We start from the raw sequence: 26,382 nt of genomic DNA, 5'->3' as shown, positions 1-26,382 counted from the left end.
CTAATTGACCAAGCCAAGCAGATTGTTTCATTTTGTCCCCAATGTTATGGGACATCCCCTTCTGGGGACACAGAAGTTAATCCCCGTGGTTTGGCCTCTAATCAGTTAAGGCAAATGGATGTCACCTATGTTCCCTCTCTTGCTCCCTAGAAGTAAATTCATTTATCTTTTTTTAGCTATTCAGGAGTGTTTTGGGCACATCTCAATGAAGAGAAACAGCTAATCATGTTATTTATCATCTTTTTTCAGCCTTTACTGCCTTGGATAAACCCTTTTCTTTAAAAACTTATAATGGCCTATTTTTATTGGCCTTTTTGCAATTTTGTACAACTTGGAACATTGTTCTAATTCATGGGCTTCCTACAATTCCACAGGTCAAGCCATCGTGGAACGCGCTAATCGTTCCTTTAAGGGCTGTCTTCACAAACAAATAAAAAAGGAGGGATGTTGAGTACCTAACAATTTGGCGTACCCCAATTTGGCGTAGGTAATACAACAGGTTAAAAAAGTTTGTTTGCCTCCCCCTCTAGGGAGATGAGGATATGCTGTGCTTGATTCTACAGGTCTTTGTGGATTTTAGCACGTTCGTCCAGCTAAGGCTCATAGTACCAGTCCCCGAATCCAGTTCTAGAGATGATCAAGGTGACTTTATAGACAGCACAGTAGTCAATACGATCTTGTCGGACCAGCTGTCCAGTGATGTGAAAAATCTGACCACCAGCGTAAGCAGAACTGCAACGACACGTGGAACAACCCCCGGGAACTTATGCGCTGCCATTTTTGCAGTTTTAACTACCAATCCCTTAGTCATCATTTGTTTATGTTTCATTGTTGTTTCCCTTTAGCAATAGCTGCTGTCATCTCACCCAAAAACTCATTTGAACAGAGACTGAAGCAAAAATCCATGGGTGCAACTAAGATTGATGTCTCTTGCTTATCTGAATTGTACATGGAACATTTGCTTTCTACATGCTTGATTCCTGTTTGAATCCACTCTGCAGTAATTCAACACTTCACTGGTTTGATGAAAACTTTAACTATAAGACTATATCTAGTTAGGGGTTGATTGCTTATGATCCTCCCCCTGATGCAATTGCTTTATATACTCCCAATAGTAGCAGTTTCTGAGAATACGTGTGCAAAAGAAGTTAATTGTACATCTTCAAGTAAAAAATCCTCAGTTTTCATATTAGTTTATCTGCTTTAAATTGTACAGCTTTGAGGAGAGTCTCTTTCACTTTGTTTTTGTTTGGCTCCCGCAGGGATAGTTTTTTACATGTGGTCAAGAAATTTTTAATGTACTGGAAGAAGGAAGAATTGCCTACTATTCAAGAATGGACATTAAAAGTTACAAATTTAGCAGAGATGGCTAAAATATCAGCATATCTCAAGGACCATTCAGATGAGAAATACAAGTTGGAATGGAGAAGATGGATTGATTATATTCAAAATAAATATGGGACTAAGAAATTTCAGTTAGCTTATGAATGAACGAACAAAGAATGTTACAATTTATCTAAAGTTAGCTTTACAAAAGGGGAGATTGGGGGGGAGGGAGGGAAGGGGAAAGGTATATAATTTTAAAACTTATTAAAACTTTTAATAAAAAAAGAAACTTTTAATTACATTCCTGCTAATATTAGTGAAGCACAATGTTGCTTTAGCTAGTTAATTCCTGTGTTGCTTTCCAAACAGCAACTTCAGACAGCACTTATGACTCTGAGATAGCTTTGCTTAATAAAGTAGAATATGTAGCATTGGCTATATTCATAGTGCATGTGCCAGCACTTGCTGCTCGCGCTCATCTTAATGTAGTTGTGTGTAATTTGGTAAAAACAATTAATGCTACTTCTTTAGCTATTTCAGCAATTAACCATGAGCTACAAGCTTTGTGTAAAGCTATTTTGCAAAATCGTGCTGCTATTGATTATTTGCTTCTTCGCCAGCATATGGGTTGTGAAAGTTTTGAAGGGATGTGTTGTTTTAATCTTTCAGATGAATCCAGAACTATCCAGCACCAATTCAACATTTTACACAATTTGGCCTCTGATTTGAAAATTGATACTTTAGGATCTTGGTGGGAAAGTTTTTGGGCTTGGTTGCCACAGGTCTATTGGGAAAAGTCCTACGTTATTTAGTCATCATTTGTGCTATTTTGATTGGTGGGTGCTGTTTTATTCAGTGTCTTCTCTCTCTTTGCAAAACATATGTATCACAGCTTTTTGCCCTAAACCCTCTCCTGCATTGACTCAGGGTCAGGTATATGCCCTGTATAAACAATTGCAAGGATGTTCTTTTTTTGATTATGATTCTTTTACTAGCCTTGATAATCTAGCCTTTACTAGCCTTCATAATCATTGATTATGATTCTTTTACTAGCATTTTACGATGCCTTGTCAAACAAAACAAAAAAGAGTGCGATGAAGGAATAGAGGTAAGGCTATGTAAAGACATGCGTAGTAAGCTACCGTGATCTCAGTAGCTGGCTACTTTGAATACCTACAAGCTCACCTAATTAGCAGAACCAGATGTGGGAAGAGAGGAAAGGTTATGTACAGACATGTACATTAAACTGCCATGATCTCAAGTAGCCATTTATCTTTTAGCCCATTATCTCACCGAGCAGAGCAGAGACACGCCATATCGGAGAGTTAGATTCAACCTTGGCCTGGATAGTTTTCTGGCTTCACAAGGGAAAAAGGAGGGAGTAAACCAAAGAACAATACTGTTGCTATCTGTGCTCTATTCTGCTTGTTGAAAATGTATAAAAGCCAAATAAACTCTGCTTAAGGGAGACAGACATTTTGGACAATACTTGCTTTGATGGATTTCTGAAACCTACAAGTTAAACTTGCATAATGGAGATTTTGATTTATGATGAATTATTCATGATGCCGAAAAGCACATGTGAAACATTAATTGGTAAAGAAAAGACAGGAAATCAAAGGGAACATACAGAACAAGACATAGGAGAAGAGGGGGTAAAAGAGGGCACAAATGAGGTACAGGAGGATAAGGTGGAAAAAAGAATTGAAAATAAAATGCGGACAGAAGATTTCACTGGGATTTACAGTCATAAAGAAAAAGCAGACAAAGAGATCTCTCAAAAAAGAAACCACAAAATAGCAAGGAAGGGCGAACAGAGAAAACCCTGGGGAAAGTTACTAGAATAATAAAAGTAAATACTCTGAAGAAAAGATACAATAATCACAAAAATAGGGGGAGGGGAGAAGTTAGGGGAAAGGGGGAGAAGAAGGAAAAAAATTAAAACTGGAATAATTGAGAGCCCAAGAGAAAATGGTTAAGAGGAAGAAAGGGAAAAAGAGTTACATTAGTAGAATAAAGAGAATACTAGTAAGATTGTTATTGTTATGTAACTAATTAAGAAATAAAGAAATGAGAGTATATTGTTAATTGTATAAAAATCGAAAGAAATACTCTCTATTTAAATTGGAGGTGTATGCTGTTTATAGCCGAATATATCAATGGAGAAAATAAGAAATGAAAATTTGGTGTAACTTTGAAGGTATTGTTTATGTATTAAGAAAAAATAACTATAAAGATGAAAAATAATGGAAGAGAATAATTTGGCTGAAAGTGAAAATGAAACTATGATGTAAAAAGGACTGTAAATGAGAGGATGTAAAAGAAAAGACCCGGACAACTCTTTGTTCCTATATGTATAATTTGTATTAAAAGATAAAAAACCTTGAATGGGGAAAAAAAATTCTTATACCTGTGTTTGCTATAATTTTTATAAGATTGCATTTGTGAAAGAGATACTACCCAAACCAACATGCCCAATAATCAACAGTGACTTAAAATATTAAAATTTCCAAATGTAATCAATTTGTTTGTTCTGTGAATTAAATTATCAATTTTTAAAAATGTGAATGTTATTTAATGGGGACAAGATTCTGTCTGTATTATTTGAAAATCATAGGAGTTTTAATTAGGCAAAAATATTTTTGGTGTATCTCTGACCTTCTTTATGGAATTGCTGCAAACATCTTTCCCCTGAGAATAATTTGCAAGATCCATATCTATCAGAAAATCTCACACTGCTACAGAAGTGGTATGCTTTACTACCCACAGTGAAATAATCACAATGTGATCATGAGAAACTAAGGAGAAAGAAAGGGGAATTCAGGGGAAAAAGAAAAACCATTATTATTGCAAAATGTAAACCACAACAGAAAATCAATCTCTTTTCTTTTTGAGAAGGGTTGAGAAGGGTTGTACAATATTGTTGGAAAATAAAGGAATGTCTTAAGTTGTGCAAATTGCATGCAGTTTTGGAAGTACAGAATACAAGTGTTATAACTATTCTTCCACCAAACCTTTCTGTTGTGACTCAGCAGATGTCTGCTGTGAGTCTTTTCGGGATACAAGATTCATTATGCAGCTGGGGCTTGTAGAGGCAGGTTTGGAGATAAAAGGACGGATGCTGCCACGCCCTAGTCACAGGAGTCAACATACGTTCCTTCGTGTGTTCCTTGTTTGGTACAACATTGCTTGATTATTAATCGTGATTTATGGAAGATACACTTGGATAAGTGCTTTCTGTTTCTTGTAACCCTGATTCAAGGCTACACTGGAAAAGTGCATTGCTTGTAAGAGTTTTTGTTTAGCATTCTTGTGGGAGACTTGTATTTATGTTATTTTTGGGCTCAAAGCCAGTTTGAACTGTGAACTGATAAAGAAAAGTTCCTTTTAATTTTATTTGTCTGGCCGTTTGTTAAGAGCCATGAAGGGGGGACAGAACACCTTTCATATTCAGCTGAAACTTGTTTATACCATATTGTTTGGAGTAGATGATGTACTCCCCCCACCTTCCTAAAAGAGGATGAAATTTGGGTACGTCTTATACACCAAATGTAGCCCTGCCCACCCACCAGCTCCCACCCTTCAGCTATTTTTGGCCTTGCGTTTTAGACTGGTTCCAGGCTGCAGAGATTGCCACAGACCATCTCTGCCTCCGTGCCTCGCGTTTTTAGCCTCTGTGACGTGCATTTTCAGTCTCCGAACACTCTGTTTCAGACCTGTTCAAGGCTACGGGGATCACCACAGCACATCGCTGCCGATCACCACCTCCGCACATTGCGTTTTTGGCCTCTGCGCATCACGCTTTCGGCCTCCACACACCCCATTTTTGGCCTCCATGCATCGTGTTTTCAGATGGTTCCAGGTGGTGGGGATCACTGCCACCAATCCCCGCTGTCTGGAACTTCCCAAAAACATGCAGCACAGAAGCCAAAAACAGGGCGTGCAGAGGCCAAAAACGCAATGTGCAGAGGCTGAAAATGCAATGCATGGAGGTGGCGATGTGCTGTGGCAATCCCTGCAGCCTTGAACAGGTCTGAAACAGCATTCAGAGGCTGAAAACGCGAGGCACAGAGACAGCGATGGACTGTGGCGATCTCTGCAGCCTGGAACAACTGATTGGGGATATTCGGTGAGGCCAATCCACTCGCCAAACAGCTGCTCATGCTGAATCAGGCTGCAATAATGTGCTGAAGCTAATCTGGCTGTTCGCTATTTGCTGCAAGGACACTAGCCAGATGAATACAGATGGATGCTAGTAGGTAGAGGCAGATTTTTTTTTATTGTTTTCCTCCCCAAAAACTAAAGTGTGTCTTATACCGTGACCCGTCAAAAGCGCGGAGGATAAAATCGCGCTCGACGAAAGCGCGCATGTGACGTCATCACAGCGCGACGAAAAAAATTAAAAATTGAAATAAAATTAAAATTAAAGCAAGCCGATTCACATAAAGGTAAGGGTTAGGTTAAGGGTTAGGGTTAGGGTTAGGTTAAGGGTTAGGGTCAGGTTTAGAGCGTTAGCGTTAGGTTAAGGGTTAGCGTTAGGTTTTTTGTTACGTTAACGGTTAGGTTTAGGGTTAGATTTAGGGTTAGGTTAAGGGTTAGGTTTAGGGTTAGGTTTGGGGGGGTTAGGGGAAGGTTTTAGCTTTATTTTTACATTTTTCGATCACAGCGCGATGTTTTCGTCGCGCTGTGATGACATCAAATGCGCGCTTTCGTCGAGCGCGATTTTGTCCTCCGCGATTTTGTGGTGGAACCTCTTATACTCCGGAGCGTCTTATACTCCAAAAATATGGTACTTCTGAAAATGTTACCAACAAACTTGCCTGGACTTACCCAGATAGTCAGCTGGAGACAACCCTTATTTGAAAGTGTGCATGTGTGCACATACACACACACATGCGCACAAACATACACACGGGTTCATCTAACCCGTGGTGGCCTTTCAGCTCCAGCGGGCCTTGGAGGAAGCCAGCTATCTTGACCCATTCCAGTCCGGCTTCAGACCTGGCTACAGCACAGAAACCGCTTTGGTCGCATTGACCGATGATCTCTGGAGAGCCAGGGATCGAGGCCACGCCTCCATCCTGGTTCTCCTTGACCTCTCAGCGGCTTTCGATACCATCGACCATGGTATCCTTCTGCGACGACTGCGAGAGGTGGGGGTGGGAGGCACTGTTTTGCAGTGGTTCTCCTCTTACCTCTCGGACAGGTCGCAGTTGGTGTTAGTCGGGGGGCAGAGATCGAACCCTAGGCCCCTAACATATGGGGTGCCGCAGGGTTCGGTCCTGTCTCCCCTACTTTTCAACATCTACATGAAACCGCTGGGCGAGATCATTCGGCGGCACGGGATAAAATACCACCAGTATGCGGACGATACCCAGCTGTATCTGTCCGCCCCGTGCCAACTCAATGAAGCTGTGGACGTGATGAACCAGGGACTTGAAGCTGTTAGGGACTGGATGAGGGCTAACAAACTTGTGCTCAACCCGGATAAGACCGAGTGGCTGTTGTGTTTCCCTCCCACCAATTTGGCTAGTATTCCATCTCTCAGGCTGGGGGGTCAAACATTATACCCCTCAGACAGGGTCCGCAACTTGGGAGTCCTCCTGGACCCACAGCTGACCTTCGAACACCATTTGTCAGCTGTGACCAGGGGGGCATTTGCCCAGGTTCGCCTGGTGCACCAGTTGCACCCCTACCTGAACCGGGAGGCTCTCACAACAGTCACTCGGGCCCTTGTGACCTCTAGGCTGGAGTACTGCAATGTGCTCTACATGGGGCTGCCCTTGAGGAGTATTCGGCGACTTCAGCTAGTCCAGAATGCAGCCGCGTGAGCGATTGTGGGTGCACCTCGCTTCACCCACGTAACACCTATCCTCCGCGAGCTGCTCTGGCTACCTGTCGATCTCCGGATACGCTTCAAGGTGCTACTTGCCACCTATAAAGCCCTTCATGGTAGTGGATCTGGGTACTTGAGAGACCGCCTACTGCCGATCACCTCCACACGACCCATTAGATCTCATCGTTTAGGCCTCCTCCGAGTTCCATCTGCTGGCCAATGCCGACTGGCCACCACACGGAGGAGAGCCTTCTCGGTGGTAGCCCCGACCCAATGGAACGATCTCCCCGTGGAGCTTCGTACCCTCACCACCCTCCAGACCTTCCGCACAGCCCTTAGAACCTGGCTATCCCGTCAGGCCTGGGGCTAAAGATTGTAACCCGCCCGAATGGTATGAATGTTGCGTTTTAATCATGTACTGTCTTATATGTAAAAGTCTGTCCCCCCCTTCCTTTTGATTGTGAGCCGCCCTGAGTCCCCCCAGGGAAAAGGGCGGCATACAAATAAATAAACTAAACTAAACTAAAACCATCACACACATTCTCTTACATTAGGCAAACAAAAATAGACTAAAGAAATATTCTGCAGATTAATAAAAAAGGAAATAATTGGTTTTAACTTCATCCATTTTATTTAACATGTGGTATATCTAATTGAAAAAAGTTTCTCTTCATTGATCTGAACTGTTGCACAGTAACTTGCAGCCTCAATTCTCTTGGTAAATTGGAATACTTAATAATGTTCATATGGATTCTGTAAGAGGATTTACAATTTATTTGTAAAACATTTCCTATAATTAGAATTGTCTTTGGAGCCATAGCCTCATTTCTTTAAATGACTACCTATGTGGTGTCTAATTCTTCAGGAATTTGTAATATGCCAGTGCTTATAGAATGTTAAGCAACCATTCACAGTACTAATAATTAGATTTAAATTAGAAAAATGAATGGAATTCTATTCTGTTGTTCTCAATTCCCAAATTAGGTTCTCTAGAGTTTGTCATACTAGTGATTCAAATCCAATTGTACAACTTTTAACATGCTAAATTATATTTGCAAATTCATGATATAATCATTGGAAACATTCTGATAACAGCTGGTAAATAATTTAAATACTTGAGTCATTAATTCCAATTTGTTTAACAATGGGTGATGTTCAGAATATAAAACGATTGTCAGTGACAATGCACTATGGAGAAGAGTTTGACATAAAAGGATCCTGATTCAGTTAGTGTAGGATGCTCCAGTTCAGAAATTTAAGTCGATCCTCTAAAATACGTCTAAAAGTACATTCTGTGCCAACTTTGTCATCAAAGTTGCAACATTCCTAAAAGCTATTGCTTTTGTTATTAACAATCCATCTCATTTGCCTGTCAGCCTTAACAAATTTTTTATCATGGCTCCAATACCATCAAAAATGTGATGAAATTCAGTTTCACACATAAATGCTGGTGTAGTAACTATCTTGTTGGTATTGTCCACATGCGCTTCATGAAAGCCAGTTAAGGGAATTAACAAGAGTGAATAACATTGTAAATTAATTTCTTTCTATTGACAAAAATATCTTCCTATAGATGACAACAGTTGGCCAAATTTATCTTGGTTGAGAAACTGGGTAGGGTTGAAAATGGTTACAATTTCGATGGAAATACTAGAGATGTAGTTTGGATTGGGAAGACAGTAAAGAAATATTCTGAAAGAAAGTAGTAGTAAATCATTCTAACACTATCTCCATAAGAACTGCATATTAGTCACATAACATCAAGCTCAACTTCAGGAACAGGTTTTTCACATTTGGATTGCAAAAATCTAGACAATTAGTAGACAGCAGCAAAGTTGTTGTCTAGTAGTAATATGGTTTATTACTACTGTATTAATACAGTACCTGTATTGGAAGAGTTGATTTGTTTAGCTCCATGTAAACATAGCTAAACATCTAAGTTTTAAACATTTATTTAAAAACCAGCCATGCATTTCACAACTATTTAAAGCAGAGGTTCTCAACCTGTGGGTCGGGACCCCTTTGGGGGTCGAATGACCCTTTCACAGGGATTGCCTAAGACCATTGGAAAACACACATTTTCAATGGTCTTAGGAACCGAGACACCAATTTTATGGTTGGGGGTCACCACAACATGAGGAACTGTATTAAAGGGTCACAGCATTGGGAAGGTTGAGAGCCACTGATTTAAAGCATAATAAGGTCTCAACCCTTTATTGCTCCAATATCCACTTAAGAGCCTGGTAGCTAGCCACAAATTAGAGATAGGCTCCAGCACATCATTTGGCATTATCTAGGGTTAAATTAATAGTAATAGCAATGAGGAAACACACCACTGTTATGAGGGAATTGAGGGACTTTAACTACTCCAACATCAATTGGAAACAAACTGCAGCGAGGAGAGCTCAAACAGGTGTCAGTAAAGCCAAGGCTCAGAATGAAAACTTGCACCAATGAGGGTGAAGGTTCATTCTCCCAGCTTGTGGGTTGGTTTCTGAATGTTTCGTTATCAGGCTAGGTAACACATTCAGCGGAGTTTAGGGGTAAAAAATCTGTAATGAAATGTTCAGAAAGCAACCCTCAAGCTCAGAGAATGAATCTTCAACCTCATCCTATACCTGACCTACAGATATTAGGCAATGTGATCTGATCTCAGAACCACTGAATGAAATCTGGAACACGGGAACAGCCAGAGGAGGAACGAAAATGAGCCAATGTGGTTCCAACCCCCCAAAAAGAGAAAAAAGTGGATCCAGGAAATTACAAGCCAATCAGCTTGACTTCAGTTTCTAGGGAAATCCTGGAACAGATAATCAGGAGTGATCCTCAAAGGAACTATATCTACATGGGGGGAAGCACGCAGTGTGGTACTCCAAGGTTCTGTCTTGGTGCTTTTCAACATCTTCATTAATGATCAAAATGAGAGGACTTATCAAATTTCCAGCTGGTCCAGAACGCAGCCGCGCGAGCGATCGTGGGTGCACCCAGGTACACCCACGTTACACCTATCCTCCGCGAGCTGCACTGGTTACCCATTAGTCTCCGGATCCGCTTCAAGGCGCTGGTCGTTACCTATATAGCACTTCATGGCATCGGACCTGGGTACCTGAGAGACCGCCTCCTGCTGATCACCTCCCATAGACTGATTAGATCACACAGGTTAGGTCTCCTCTGGATTCCATCTGCCAGCCAATGTCGGCTGGCGACTCCCTGGGGGAGACCCTTCTTTGTTGCAGCTCCAGCCCTCTGGAACGATCTCCCCATGGAGATCCGGACCCTCACTACCCTCCCGGCCTTCCGCAAAGCCGTTAAGTCCTGGCTGCTCCAGCAGACCGGGCGGCTCTCGAAATATCCAGCCCCTCGGAAATTGTGACTGTTTTATATTTTAATATGTTGTTTGTGTATTATCCCCCCTCCCTTGTTTTATTGTAAGCCGCCCGGAGTCCTTCGGGAGTGGGCGACATACAAATCAATAAAACTATAACTATAACTATAACTAAATTTGCAGATAACACTAAACTGTGGGAAATTGCTAACACTTTAGAAGATAGATTCAAGATTCAGAAGGATCTTGACAGATTTGAGCACTGGGCCCTATCCAACAAGATGCAGTTCAGTGGTGAAAAAAGTAAGGTCCTACACTTAGGCAGGAAGGATCAAATGCACACATAATAGGCAGTACATGGTTCCATAGTAGTGCCAGTGGGAAGGATCTAGGTATTCTGGTGACTGCTTAAGTATGAGTCAGCAGTGTGCTACAACTGCCAAAAAGTCAATGCAGTCTAGGTTGCATTAACAGAGAGATAACATCAAGATCATGGGAAGGGAACATACTGTTCTACATTGTACTAGTGAGGCTGCACTTGGAATATTTCATCCAGTTATCATTGCCATGATACAAAAAAATGCTAAGGCCCTAAAAAGGATATAAAGAAAAGGCAACAAAGATGACAAGGGATCTGGAGACTAAATTGTACGATAAAAAGCTAAGGTACCTAGATATGTTTAGCCTAGCGAAGAGAAGGCTTAGGGAGTGAAATAAAAATGTGCAAGAAGCAATGGAGGGAAATACAATCTGGAACTAAGAAGAAATTTCTTGACAGTGACAACAATTAATCAATGGAATAGCTTGCCTCCCAGAATTGTGAATACTATGGTAGAGGTTTTCAAGAAAAGATTGGACAATTATTTGTCCGGGATGGTATAAGGACTCCTATCTTCGGCAGGGGGTTGGACTAGAAAACTTCCAAGGTCCCTTCCAGCCTATAATTTTCATTCTATAATTCTGCCTCAAGGTAGTCAAACTGAACATGAAAAGGATATTGTTACATCTTTAGCACAGTGTTTTCCTCCCATAGCTTTAATGGCCCCAGCAGTGCTAGCATGAGGCCACTTCCCACCTTGTTCTTGTTCTTGGCCTACAGTGACTTCAGTGCCAGGTAGAACCTTTGCAGCCAAGACAGGGGAAATACAGCACAACCTAAAAGAGAGCCAATACATAATTTACATGTAGAGTTCAACACAAAATGATTATGTACAGTCAAGATTAATAATGGAAAAAAGATATATGATAATATAAAATATTATAGTGATTAGACATTTAGAGATAGCTTTCAATTGGCTTATCTGGAATAATTTTGGATACTTTGGACTGTAGTATTTTAAATACATTTCAATCATATAGCTGGAATGTGGTCCAATCCTACCTAGTGGAATTAAAATTTTGGGATTTAACTCCCGAAATTTTTTTCAATCATCCACATTTTTTGACTATTTTTTAATATCTCAACCATTAGGTCATTGGGTAGACTGCTGTACTATAAATTTTATTTTTTATCTTACCATATTCCGTAACATTATTTCTAGGAAAAATTGTTCTACTGATTCAAGATGGCATTTAAATGCTTCATTTATATTTATATTTTTGCTGTTTTTAAAATTTAGACAACAGCGAGAGGAAAGTGCATGCATATTTCGATTTTTGCTTTTATTTTATTTGCTTCCTCACCCCCTTTTTTATATCATAACTAAAAAGATTTCAAAAAGAAAAATAACTGCATCACAGGCTAAAAGAAAGCCTCATAAGTTCTTCATAGAAGAGTTTGCTGCATTATACCTAATCATGATTATGTTTGCAATGGAGATGGCTGCCATGCAATCTCAGGAAAAGGCACAGCTACTTTAAAGAGCAATAGACAAGTGCTTTTTCTGAATTCCTTTAGTTCTGACAAAACTGGTGCCCTTATAAACTAAAGTACTATTCAGAATCCTTGAAAATTGGCAACAAACAAGTTTAATGAATTAATTTTAATGAATAGCTTAAACTAGCCTAATTACTGTAGTTTTCGGACTATAAGACACACTGGAGTATAAGACGCACCATGATTTTGAAGAGGTAAATTTTTTAAAAAAGTTTTTGCACTCTGCAGGCCTCCCAAACCCTCTGCACACCATGTTTTTTGCAAAAAAAAAGGGGGGGGGCACGCAGCACTTTGGAAGGCTTGTAGAGTGCTCCTGGGGGCTGCCCCCCCAAAGAATGAGCAATAAACTGCCTGTTTTTTGCAAAAAAGGGGGGCATGCAGAGGCTTTGGGAGGCTTGTAGAATGCTCCTGGGGACTGGGGGCAAAAACGGCCTGGTTTTTACTCATTTTTGCCCTCCCCAGCCCCCAGGAGTACTTTGCAAGCCTCCCAAACCCTCTGCATGTCTATTTTTGCAAAGGGGGCAGGGTTTCAGTAGGCCAAAAATGTTGTATTCAGTGTATAAAACACACCCAGATTTTTACCCTCTTTTGGGGGGGGGGGAGTGCGCCTTACACTCCGAAAAATACGGTAGATGACTACCCCATTCCCCCAAACTACTATTGACTGTGACTTGCCAAGAGCCTAACCAATCTGGTTTTGCAGTTCTAGGTTTGTAAGTTCATTTTACCTAAGAGAATTACCAGAAGTAAGTCTCTGGCTGAAGTGAGAGCTATGAAGAGTTCTTTAGAAAAGAGTATTTAAATAGGTGACATACCCAATGGGTTTCCCTGATTTGTGGAAGTCTTTCAGCACACGCTCAACATCTTTGTTAACTTTACAGTCTTTCCCATCCACAGAAAAGGTAGATCTGCCACAACAAAAGAAAGAGATTAGGTCTGCGCATGTGCGGGTTTGGAATGGCGACCGGGCTCTTTCGCTCTGTTCAAACTTGGCGAAGGAGCGCTGGGAAGCCTTCCAAACAGACTGCAAAAAACTCTTGGAAAGGGATCCTGGAAGAGCTTAAGATCTGCAGGGCTTGAGGAACTCCAGATAGCTGGGGGCTAACACTCCGGAGGTTCGTTTTAGCCCCGCAACGCTTTGCAGCCTTCGACCACCTGGCTGCGCAAGGACGGCGACGCTGACGCTGACGGTCAGCGTTTTTCTCCTTTATCATCCTGCACACCTGGCGTTGCCCGTCCGAACTAGTGGGGCCCCCTGATGAGAGAAGGCTTCGTTGTTATCCCGGCAGCCGTTTCCTGAGCAGCAGAGCGGCAGCGGTCGAGGCTAGAAGGAAAACGCGGAGGCTGGAAGGAAAACGTGGAGGGAAGATGGCGACTCAGACTTCAAGCAGCTGAGTCGCAGCACTTTTACATCTCGGACGCCTCTTCCCTAGCCAGCCTGTTTGAACTTGTTCGCGCTGAAGGATTAACGATCCCTGATGAGCCCCAGTGACTGGTGAGCCTGGAGGGTTTTAGTTTTAATCAGCATCTCTTTAAAGAAGGAAGCGCTGGAAGCTTATTGAGACCTTAAGCTTTGACTGTGTTTGTTACTGCCTCAGACGCTCCCCCCCCCTTTTGGCTCTTTAAAGAAGGAAGCGCTGGAAGCTTATTGAGACCTTAAGCTCTGACTGTGTTTGTTACTGCCTCAGACGCTCCCCCCCCCTTTGGCTCTTTAAAGAAGGAAGCGCTGGAAGCTTATTGAGACCTTAAGCTCTGACTGTGTTTGTTACTCCCTCAGACGCTTCCCCCCCCCCCTCGGTTCTATCTTGCTCACCCAGCTATTTGCTGTCTGCCCTTTGATTGACTGGTGTGCTTACTAGGGTGGGGAAGAAGACGGCCCTCTAAACTCCCTGAACTGAGCTCTGTGTCACTGCGGCCTCTCCGGACATTGCCCTTTGCATCCCGCTCCAGCCACTAGGGATTGTGGCTGAGTTGGTGTGAGAGTAATGGGAGATGGCGACCATGGTGGCAGAGACTGGGCTCCAAAAACATCAGCACTTCCCGCCTCCTCTGCTAAAGTGGCTCAGGCTAGTTTCAAACCTTGGCCCCCTGGATTGGGACACTTATTCACCGTCAAGACTGCCATTTATGAATTGCTGGACTTCCTACTTTTTACATCCTGCCCTGCCTGCATACGGCCGCCTTGTATACTATCCATTCTTGATTGGACGGCCAAGGACGCTTTCCCAGGACATAGGAGGAGAGAGAAACGGAGTATCTCTCCCCCCCCCTTTTTTTCATATTGTTATACATCTAATTGCGCAATTTTTTAAAATAGTATGATGAGTGTATGGGACTGGTTGTGATTGAATGAATGGCCCACTTTTATTATCATATTGCTGTAAATTTTTGTGTTTTTTAACTTCTACGTGGGGACTGGTTGGGGGAGTGCATGGGTATGTATGATTCGGAGGACCTGCCGGGAGACGCGGGGGCCATGGGGATGGTTGAGGGGACCAGAGACACGGGAGAGGGTCGGGGTATTACGGTCGTAACAGGGAGGGGCAGATACGGCGGGGACTTTAGGGCAGGCCATTACCGGGGAAGGAGGGTTCGCTACATTACAGAGATCCCTCCTTCCGGCCCTATGAGTCCCACTCCGAGACCAGATGGCGCAAGTGATCAGGACCCTGGACTCAGGCTGCTGTCGCTAAATGCCAGGTCTGTAGTACATAAAGCTCCTCTCGTCCGGGACTTAATTTTAGACGAGAGGGCAGACCTGGCATGTATTACTGAAACCTGGCTGGGCCCAGAGGGAGGAGTCCCCCTTGTAGAGCTGTGCCCAGAAGGATTTCAGGTGCTGCACCAGCCGAGAGCCCAGGGAAGGGGTGGGGGTGTGGCCGTTGTTATCCGGGAGTCGTTAGTTCCTCGTAGGGTCCCTGCTCCGGAGCTTGTCGGGTGTGAGTCTCTGCTGATAAAGTTGGACCTCAAGGGTCAAGTGGGTCTGCTGTTAACGTACCTGCCTCCCAACAGCGTTGCAGCAGCCCTCCCCTCGCTCCTCGAGTCGGTAGCCGAGCTGGCAATTGAGTTCCCTAGGTTGATGGTCCTGGGGGACTTTAATTTGCCGTCGCTCGGTGAAAACTCTGACGGGGCGCAGGAGTTCATGGCTTCCATGACGGCCATGGGCTTGACCCAAGTAATTCGGGGCCCGACCCATTCGGCGGGGCACACGCTCGACCTCGTATTCCTCTCGGAGCAGTGGATTTGTGATCTTGGTCTGAGGGGTAATGACATCATACCCCTGTCGTGGACAGACCACTGCCTACTGAGGCTCGACTTCCGGAGGCCAAACCCCCACTGTAGGGAGGAGGAACCGACCAGGTGGTTCCGCCCCAGGCGACTCATGGAACCATTAAGGTTCCAGACGGAACTTGGGGTCATTCCTGATTCTTTCGCCCACAATCCGGTAGAGACTTTGGCTGCTGCCTGGCATTCGGCAGCATCAGAGGCCCTCGACCGGATTGCGCCACTACGGCCCCTCCGAGGCGGCGGATCCCGGAGACCTCCTTGGTTCACCGAGGAACTCCGGGAGATGAAGCGCCGGAGGAGATGCCTAGAGCACCGATGGAGGTCCAATAAGTCCGAATCGAACCGAGCAATGGTAACCACCTGCACCAAGGAATACACCAGAGCGCTTAGGGCAGCGAAAAGATCCCATATAGCCACCTTGGTTGCGTCCGCTGAGTCCCGCCCAGCCGCCCTGTTTAAGATAACCCGCTCCCTATTAAATAAAAGGGAGGCGGGGGAACCCTTACAGGGCAGAGCTGAGGATTATGCCCAATTCTTAGCGGACAAAATTGCTCGGTTTCGGTCGGACTTGGACTCCACCCCTGCAGTTCCAGCCGAGGCACAAGAGGATCAGATGGAACACCCCTGGGTTGAGTTTCAGGATGTTACCCCCGGGGATGTGGACAAGGCCATGAGGGCTGTGAGTGCCTCCACCTGCGTACTGGACCCGTGTCCCTCATGGCTGGTTACCAGCAGCAGTGAGGTGACACGAGGCTGGATCCAGGCGGTCGTGACCGCCTCTCTTCGGGAGGGGAACTTCCCCGCCGCACTGAAAGCGGCGGTGGTGAGACCCCTCCTAAAGAAGCCATCTTTGGATCCAGCTGTCCTTAATAACTATCGTCCAGTCTCCAACCTTCCCTTTCTTGGGAAGGTTGTTGAGAAGGTGGTGGCCTTTCAGCTCCAGTGGTCCTTGGAGGAAGCAAACTATCTCGACCCCTTCCAGTCAGGCTTCAGACCCGGTTACAGCACTGAAACCGCTTTGGTCGCATTGACTGATGATCTATGGAGAGCCAGAGATGGAGGACATTCCTCCATCCTGGTTCTCCTTGACCTCTCAGCGGCTTTCGATACCATCGACCATGGTATCCTTCTGCGACGACTGCGGGAGGTGGGGGTGGGAGGCACCGTGTTGCGGTGGTTCTCTTCCTACCTCTCGGACAGGTCGCAGTCGGTGTTAGTGGGGGGGCAGAGATCGTCCCCTAGGCCCCTAACATATGGGGTGCCTCAGGGCTCGGTCTTATCCCCCCTACTATTCAACATCTACATGAAACCGCTGGGAGAGATCATCCGCAGGCACGGGATTAGATACCATCAATATGCGGACGATACTCAACTGTATCTGTCCGCCCCGTGCCAACTCAATGAAGCGGCAGACGTGATGAGCCGGGGTCTGGAGGCGGTTATGGACTGGATGAGGGCTAACAAGCTTGTGCTCAACCCAGAAAAGACCGAGTGGCTGTTGTGTTTCCCTCCCAAGGATTCCACCAATATTCCATCTCTCAGGCTGGGGGGTCAAACTTTATACCCCTCAGAGAGGGTCCGCAACTTGGGAGTCCTCCTAGATCCACAGCTATCATTCGACCACCATTTGACGGCTGTGGCTAGGGGGGCATTCGCCCAGGTACGCCTGGTGCGCCAGTTGCGACCCTACCTGAATCGGGAGGCACTCACAACAGTCACTCGGGCCCTCGTGACCTCTAGGCTGGAATACTGCAATGTGCTCTACATGGGGCTGCCCTTGAAGAGCATCCGGCGTCTTCAGCTAGTGCAGAACGCAGCCGCGCGAGCGATAGTGGGTGCACCACGGTTCACCCACATTACACCTATCCTCCGCGAGCTGCGCTTGCTGCCTGTCGACTTCCGGGTGCGCTTCAAGGTGCTGTTAATCACCCATAAAGCCCTACATGGTAGTGGATCTGGATACTTGAGAGACCGCCTTCTGCCAATTACCTCCCTGCGACCAATAAGATCACACAGATTGGGCCTCCTCCGTATTCCATCGGCCAGCCAGTGTCGGCTGGCAACTACAAGGAGGAGGGCCTTCTCAGTAGTCGCCCCGACCCTTTGGAACGAACTCCCCGTGGAGATTCGTACCCTCACCACCGTCCAGGCCTTCCGCGCAGCCTTGAAGAACTGGCTAGCCCGTCAGGCCTGGGGATGAAGATAGTTGCCCCTCCCGAATGATGAATGCATGTTGGTTACTGTTTTTATTATATGTGTCTTTGTTATTGTCTGTATCTCCCCTTCCCCGATTTTGTGTGAGCCGCCCTGAGTCCCCTCAGGGAAAAGGGCGGCCTACAAATCTCAATAAAATCACAAATCACAAACCCACACAATGCATTACAGTTCTAAGATACACATTCATACTCAGTAACCTACAAGATATGAACAGTTGAAATAATCATACATTTTTTGTCATTCATAGATTCAAATACTGTTCCTTTAATGTGTAAATGCTTTTTCCAACAAAAATGTCAGGAATAGCAAACTCAGTCTTTCCACTTCTCCTTTGGAAAAAAAGAAGAAGTTGAGAGACAAGGGTTTATCAATACATTATATATTTATATTTCTCCCTTCTATCCTATAATTCCAGGATTCTCCTGTTTCCAAGAATTCAGGAAAAGGAACATTAATTATCCCTTGCTTTTATGTTAAAAAGTGGTACTTTGAGATTCTTTCCTTTGTTCTGCTATCTCTGAGACTTTAAGCAAGCTTCCATAAGAACCAACAGAAATTTGTTGTTTCTGTAATTGCCTTGCCAGGGACAGGATTTGTAACCAATTGGGAAGAAAGTGTTTCCCAGAAATGCTCCAAATAAGAAATGACATGATTGTCAACATCTTATTGGTGTATATGTTGATGGACGTTGGATGAATGTCAAAGAGAGGAGAAAATAGAAAGCAACTAAAACAGTGATGTGAATGAATGGGGGTAAATAAAATCAAGGGGATTATTCTGGTCTAAGCCATTTTACAGCTAACTTAAACTGAATAAAAGTTACAATATGTGTTCTTCAAAGGCAAGCATAATAACAGTCATAAAGCTGTTTTAATGAATTGCATTGGTTGTGCTTTGTTCAGGCTTGCACAGAAACATCCCCCCCCCCCCAAAAGGCATAGCTCCTCTGCTGTGGTTATGCTTCCAGATACTTCAGACTGCTCTTCTAAGTAATTTTAAATGCATATACAGAGCTAGTCCACACTAATATTTCCCAAGTTTTGTCCTACAAAGTATTTTTCATATGCCACAGCCAGGCCTATACTCAAGATTTCAATAAAAAGACTAATACTTCCATGCAAAGGAAAAAGTTAAATTCTGAAATACTTAATAGATAATTGAATAAATAAGAAATAAGCACAAAACACAAATTAAACAGACAATTAGTTCTTTCTTATATGAGAAACTAACTTTGGCTTCAATGTGGAAGCTGTCCTGAAAAACAAACATTTTCCTCTCATGCAATACAATGTGAACTGTGGCACATTTTAAGAGGTTGAAGGTTGTCAACAAAATTGAAATATAGATTTTCAACTTGTTTGATACATTTATTACAAGAAATTATATTGCATTAATTACTGCAGTTAATATTGCAAACTTTCCTGAAGTAACCACAATATATTCTCACTCCAACACTAAGACATATAGAAAGGAGAGCAACTTTTAATTCTGTTCATGATTTGAGAAAGGATATTTAAAAGTACATTTTACTAATTTCAATTCAGGGTTGCAGTCAGAGTTTACACTGTCTGCTATGTCATTTAATCACAGCTGATTAAAAAAGTAGTAACATATTGTGGCAACTTACAGAATTAAATACTCACAGATTTTTAGCAGCTCCAAAGCCTCCAGGAAATACTACTGCATCATAGTCTCTTGCAGTAAGTCTAGCCAAGTCGTTAATTTTCCCACGAGCGATTCTTGCTGATTCTGTTAAGACGTTTCTTAGAAGAATATAAATATAAATGCTTTTTGGGCATCAAATTTTAGAGTTCTGCTTATGAATAGAGTTTAAAAAGAGAACAGAGTGCCTAATTCCTTCACATAACAAAAAACCTAAATTATGCTGAAGGAGAAAATGAATGGAATTTTAAGATAATCACTACATTAAGAAGTCTCAACCCCTTCTTCTTCAACAACTTCATAGTACTGAAGAAGCTTCTTGAATAATAAGTGAAATATCTTCAGGGGGAAAAAACAAAGTCCAGTTGCATTTCGAAAAAGCACCTAGACAATTTGATTGTAATTGCAGTTACCAAACCTATTTCATAAGCTGCAGTTACCTCATGCAATATTTTAAACTTTTGAACTCTGGTGTTGAAAAAGAGTGTTAAGAATACCATGGACAACAGAGATGGGTTTCAGCCGGTCCTATCCGGTACGCGCTTACCAGTTGAAAGAATTTAGCGTGCCTTCCCATACCGGGGCGTCCAAGGGTCCGTACCGGAACGATCCCCCCGGGCGTGCAGAGGGAGTTCCAAGCCTTTTTGCCTTCAGGCAGAGCTGATTCTGTGCTTTCTAAGTTTTCCTGGGCAGCCAAAGGAAAAGCTCCGAGGAGATATTGGATAATTTAAATTCATTGATTGGCTTACTAAATTGAAAGGATTGAGGTGGCTGTAGAGGGGGCTGTAGCCACCCCATGAAGGGCTGGATCGCCGGTCCAGCGCTACGATCTAGCTCTCTGCTAAGTGTAGCAAAATAGGTAGGTGAGGAGTGGCTGACATCTGGGAGCGATCAACAAGTACCATTTGGCTCGCGTGGAACCTAGTCCGTTCTACTGGAAAGTCACCGCTTGGCTTTTAGTGCAGATTACAGCTGTTGGGGAGTGAGCCAGTGAGCCGCCACTACATGAGCCGAGCCAGCCGTTGAGGCCAATTTTCTGCGTTTATCTCTGTTCTGATCGGCACTTGAATCAGCTGTAGCCGCTTGATCGGGTAATTACTGGCTGTGCCGTGAGGCGATTGACTTTGTATCAATATCTCCCTGGGGCTTTTCCTTCGGCTGGCAGAAGGAGAGCGAAGCCGCTTCAGCCACTCTCTTCCAGAATCCCCGCTGGGACCGAAAATGCGCCCTTTTGGCCAGGAAGAGATCAGCTGCAGATGTGGAAGCATGCATAAGCTGAGCAGAAGGAATGGCCCTTCATCATTCCAGACCAACTTGTGTAAGGCAAGACAGGCAGGCGGGCGGGCTCATGACTCTGCCCGGGAAAACATTTTGAAACCCACCACTGATGGACAGCCAAGAAAACAACAAATAGATTATTGAACAAATCAATCAGAGTTCTCACTAAAGGCACAAATGATCAAGTTCAAATTAACCTACTTCAGACACATGAGAAGACCCAGCTCTCTGGAGAAGTCTCTGGTGCTGGAAAAGGTATAAGAGATAAGGACAACCAGCAGAATGATTGATAGATTGTTACACTGGTGATGGGGCACCATTAGGGGAGCAGGAGAACTAGGCTAGGTATATATCATCATGAAGAAAATCTATATGGTCCCTAAAAGTCATCAACAACTTGATGGCACATCATTAATCAAGCATATATTTTAGTTATTCTTACCTCGATTCCCTGTCAGCTGGCTGACCTTTGCTGTGATCAACAACATGCATCTGAGAAATATTTGGGGCATACATGTCAACATTGGCTCCTCCTCGGCTCAAATGAACCATTATCCTACATATAAATGTAATAAATTATTATGATTTGTCACATACTCAGCCAGATGTTTAGACTGGATTCATCAGAGTCAGTCAGAAATTTAGACTGGTTTTGGCATTTTTATCACCTATCAAGTCCTTCCCAAGGGCCTGGGATAGACAGATATTGATCATTGATGGCGTCAAAGGTATCATCGCAGGATGCAAGCTCTTCCAAGCAAAGCTGCCTTTTGCAATTACTGATTTTGTCAATGTGGATGGTGTTCAAATGGTGCTCCAACTGACATGTTTAATTCTATATTCCAGCTCAATCTGCCCTCCTCCTACACCAAGGTACCTATTAATATTGGTACTACCTTTGCTCTCTTTTGCCACTCTTTCTACTCTCCGGTTCTTTCTCTTCTATTCTGTTGTCTCTGGGTATTGCCAAATCCACTATCCAGATTTTTTCAGAATTTATTATCATCAAAATATAATAAATATATTATAATATATTATAATAAAGTATAATAAATACTCCATTAAATTGAAGTTTAATTTAAAATGAAATGTTATTTTATTTATTAGATTTATATTCTGCCCCTCTCATCTAGAGTCTACTAAATATTGATAGAAGGGAGAATGACATTCCAAAATATTCTAATGGAAAGTCACTTAATGCTGAAATCCTATCTAGATAACTAGATTATCTATCAATCAGCTTTACTTATAGAAATGGAGGTCGTCCTGCACTGTTAAAAATACACTTACGCAGAGGCTTCGTGGATTTCAGTGCCATCATAAACACCACAACCAGAAAGAACCTGTAATAAGAAATAAAGATAAAATAAAATAGCCTTTTCTAGATACCTTCTAATCTTGCTAAATTTATTGAACTACAGATATGATAAAAGTAGTAGCCTGACACAGCTTGAAGACCACAAAAGGTGATGAACCAACTTAAAAGAGGGAGCAAATATATCGGGAGATAAAATAATACACCCAGTTTTATAGATTATATGCTTATACAAGTAATGTAGATTGTTTTATTATACAAAGTACCATATTTTTTGCACTATAAGATGCACCTGACCATAAGACACACTCTCATTTTTGGCCTCCCCATTTTCAGCCTGCACACCCTGTTTTCAGCCTCCATGTGCCCCGTTTTTGGCCTCCATGAGTCCTGTTTTTGGTCTCCGTGTTTTCCATTTTTGGAGGCCAAAAATGGGACATAAAGAGGCCAAAAATGAGGCACACGGAGGCCAAAAAGGGGACCCAGGGAGGCCAAAAATTAGGCGCAGAGAGGCCAAAAACAGGACACACAGAGGCCAAAAAAGGCCGAATAGTGAGGGCTGGCGGGTGGGCAAGGTTTCAGCAATATTCGCTCTATAAGACCCACAAACATAACTTTTGAGAGACAAAACAGTGTGTCTTATACAGTAAAAAATATGGTATATGTGAAATATGGGATTGTGGCAGCTTCAAGTGCCTGGTTGAAGGAAAGTGGTGTGGTCTGTGGCAAAATCATGGGTTTATTTTTGCAGAAGGAAAGTAACTCAGCACAACATTAAGAGGTCATAGGTAGAAAAGGGGAAATGCTAGAATGCACTTGTAAAGTGACATGTGCATTCAAACTATACATACAGATTATAAAAACATTTTAAAAAGCAAATAAAGGGTGATTTTATATTTCTGCTATTCGAGAGAACTTTACTTGGTTAACATGGAGCAGAAGAACAACACATCCTGTCAAGTTCAGAGATTCCAATCCTGAGACAAGGAGGAAGACCAGAAGGAGAAACCTAGAAGAGCTTGTGAGAGCAGACTGTATTGTGTGTATGGAGATTCATGTGCAGGACAGTGAAGCTTTATGAGTTAAAGGCTTTGTTGGGGAGCAAGACTGCATGGAGAAAACTCACAAGGCATTTCTGTATCAATAGTTGAAATAAGGAAGGAAAGAAGAAGCTGTTATAAATTACAAGCAGAAAGCAAGTCTTGAGAGAAAGGAAATACAATCTCCTACATTGTCTTTTTATACTGTTCCGTATGTGCACAGAAACACATACTGGTTTGTAAATAATATTTCCTCTTATATATAATACTGGATCACTGTATTTTATTCATATAGGAATCATAGCATCCACAATAAAATCCCTCATTTGTTCAAGTACTGGCTGTGTGTTTTATACCAGCTAATATCCTGACTTATCTTCTCACAGGGACAACTTATTCTTAGGAGGTCACATTTCAAACCTGCTGTTAACTTAAGAACATTCCCATTAAATGAAGTAGCATTTATTGATCCTCAAATACTGCTGTAACATTGCAGTTTTGTATGGAAAGTTCGAATGATTTTAATAATTTCTCCATTTCAAGTGGGAATTTTCTTAGGAAAAAAATTGTTACGATACCCAGAAGTAGTTTATATACCACAGAGAAGAAATGAATGAAGCAGTAGGAAAGATTTGATTTCCTTTACTTCATTAATTTGTTATCAGACAACTATATTATTATATCTTAAATATTTCTGACATCTACATTCTGATCTCTTATGTCTTATGATAAAGTATGAGTCCCTAAAATTATGGAAACCAAACAATTAAATGAAACAGCATTCAAAAACAGGGCTTGATTATTTATAAGGGAAATATTAGGGGGGCTTAAACATTGGTGAACCTATTATAAGTTTACCTACAATTTTTGCTAAAAGGTAAGGCAGAAATTATGCCATACATTTTCTACAATAACAGTGGAGGTTTGAAAGCACAATGAAAGTTGTAGGCCAGGGGTGTCAAACTGGTGGCCTATGGGCCGGATGCATCATGCACAGGCCACATCACCCCAGCTCCACGAAGGGAAAAAACATAACCAAATGTCATGTGACAGTAACGTGACACCGCAAGTTTGACACCCATGCCCTAGTCTAGGCTCTTCTAATGTACATGGATGGTCCCAGGATGCTTAGACCTGTTCTCTTATAAAAAACTGGAGATACAGTTACAATTTAGTAAGGAATAATGGCTTACTTCTGAACTGATTTATACTGCACATACTCCTTTATGTAATATTGTATATGTCTATATAGATAAAGTGCATCAATAGAGAACAATTAGGTGCTTTTCAAGTTTGTGACATCTTGGCCACCCTAGTGCAAGTAATCTGGAGCAATACAAACAAGAGATAGCTTAAAATTCTAATACATTAACAGAGCACAATGTTTTGAAGATTAAAATTAACTCCATTAAATATCAATCTTGAAGATGCCAAAGAAACTGACTATACAAGCAAAGAAATTGGAGCAAAAATGCCTTACTATGCCTCCCTAGCCCACAAGAGCTCTCCAGTTGTTGTAAATCAGCTATAATTTGAAATATAATAGGCCATTTGATTAATCACACTGAATTCTGTTGCACTTAATTTTTTAATCCAGACAAATTTTAATCCAAATTCAGTTTTGTCCCTCCACTCACTTCGTTTGGCTTTCTGTAACCCTAGATGCTGCATAAAGTTGAGAGATAATCTTTAAAAAGTTGTGCACTTCGTCACTACAATGCTGATCTACAATTGGAGGCTTAGGTTTCAACCATTAACTTCAATAGATAATTATGAGCAAGTTACTAACATACCAAATAGACACTTCATTCGGTGCTTTAAAAGGCAAATGTGTTTAGATATATCCTTATACATAAATTACACTCAGAAGTAACTTATAGAGTTACCACTGGGGTCAACTCAGTTTAGGATGATAACAGGGATACACACACACACACATACACACTGATCTCAGTGGTCACTTTACTAGTTTCTTCTGAGTGTAATTTATGTGTAAGGTTATATTTAAACTCATTTGTCTTAAAACACCTATATGAAGTGTCATTTGGTATGTTATGTTAAAAAAATAGTGAATTGCTATATATATAGTTTGACATTGCCTTGTGAGAAGTCCTGCGACTTCGACTAATCCTAGGATTCCTTAATTCCTGTGACTCCCCAATGACCGAGTCAAGCCAAGGTCGGCCAGATACAGTCACGTAACATACCTGTGTGGAATTTCAGTTGTTGATAATTTTGGCAACACACACACACACCTCCAATTGCGGCAGACTCTGAGTCTTGGAAAAATGATCCAAAGCTGCAGTGTTCGGTTTTGCCGTCGGACTGAAGCCTCCTTTGGTGGCGTCCGAGAAAAGCGGCTGCCGAAGGAGCGCAGGCTGAGTCCCGCGCCTCAAAGCCTTCTAAAAAGGACCCCTCCCGGCTACACTTCCTCCTCCTCCTCCTCCTCCCTCCCCCAGGCAGCCATGAGGCTACCGCCTTTGCCGCCGAGGCGAACTCACCACAGCCACTTTAGCCTTATGGAGGTGCGCCGAGGAGTGAAAGGGCGAGCTGGAAGCTGGGGCTCCCTTCGAGAGCAACAGCACCGAGGACAGGAGAGGCGAACGGGAGTTCGCGAATTTAGCAGCCCACATCTTGAGTCCGAGAAAAACGAACCGAAGAGGAACTGAAGGCTCCGCTGCCACCGAATCCTTGCAAGTGACTTTTCCAAAGGCTGAGTTTCCGAAGAGGACGCCGCAGCATCACCTAGAGGCCGGAGGATTTATTCCATGTCACTGCCTTCTTATCGCTTTAGGTCGTTGCCGAGAGGAGTAGCGTGATATTTGGCGCTGTCCAAACTCAGCAAAATGCAACGTAGCCCTGTCAGACCAGCTCCACACAAAATTCTTCGGTAATGCCGTTTGGAAGGCGGGGAAGGGAAGCAACACGTTCAGATACCCATTCTATACAAACCTTATACGAACCATTCTTGGTGGAATTGCTGATCCCTGAAGCTTTGACTCCGCCCCTTTGAAGAACTTTAACCCAGGAATGCACCTCTTTTGTGGATGATTATACCGGTTTGGCGCTGCATTGGTATCGACAATTTTGGCAAATGGTAGTTATTGAATAATCTATAATTAATATATCTACAATACATATTTAGTTCCTTATAATTTAATCATGTATTTAAGTTCAACTATACCTCATTTTAAAATAAACTCTGGTTAGCTAGTTTGT

The 26,382-nt window shown here is 42.8% G+C and overlaps 1 protein-coding gene across 2 annotated transcripts; it reads right to left on the bottom strand.

Annotated features, from left to right (window-relative positions):
• Window positions 1-7,770: 7,770 nt before the first annotated feature.
• Window positions 7,771-25,888, bottom strand: GATD3 (glutamine amidotransferase class 1 domain containing 3). 2 transcript variants are annotated; one of them, XM_087721730.1, is made up of 7 exons: window positions 25,665-25,888; window positions 22,099-22,151; window positions 21,251-21,364; window positions 21,010-21,054; window positions 19,512-19,631; window positions 13,179-13,271; window positions 7,771-11,642 (listed from the first exon to the last, which is right to left on the bottom strand). In XM_087721730.1, exons 1-7 carry the CDS (start codon window positions 25,794-25,796, stop codon window positions 11,462-11,464), a joined length of 738 nt encoding a protein of 245 aa, XP_087577856.1. In that variant the 5' UTR covers window positions 25,797-25,888; the 3' UTR covers window positions 7,771-11,461. The 2 variants fall into 2 exon arrangements, with proteins under 2 accessions (XP_087577856.1, XP_087577857.1); XM_087721731.1 differs by lacking the exon at window positions 21,010-21,054 and having other exon boundaries at window positions 7,771-8,653; window positions 11,487-11,642; window positions 25,665-25,886.
• Window positions 25,889-26,382: the final 494 nt, after the last annotated feature.

Source organism: Thamnophis sirtalis, unplaced genomic scaffold, assembly GCF_051295495.1.
Source record: "Thamnophis sirtalis isolate CommonGarterSnake01/CBP01778 unplaced genomic scaffold, rThaSir2_p1.2 scaffold_8, whole genome shotgun sequence".
In the NCBI taxonomy this organism is placed as follows: Eukaryota; Metazoa; Chordata; class Lepidosauria; order Squamata; family Natricidae; genus Thamnophis; species Thamnophis sirtalis.
The sequence above is the reverse complement of the archived record's forward strand: the minus strand, read 5'-3'. Positions and strand labels throughout refer to the sequence as shown.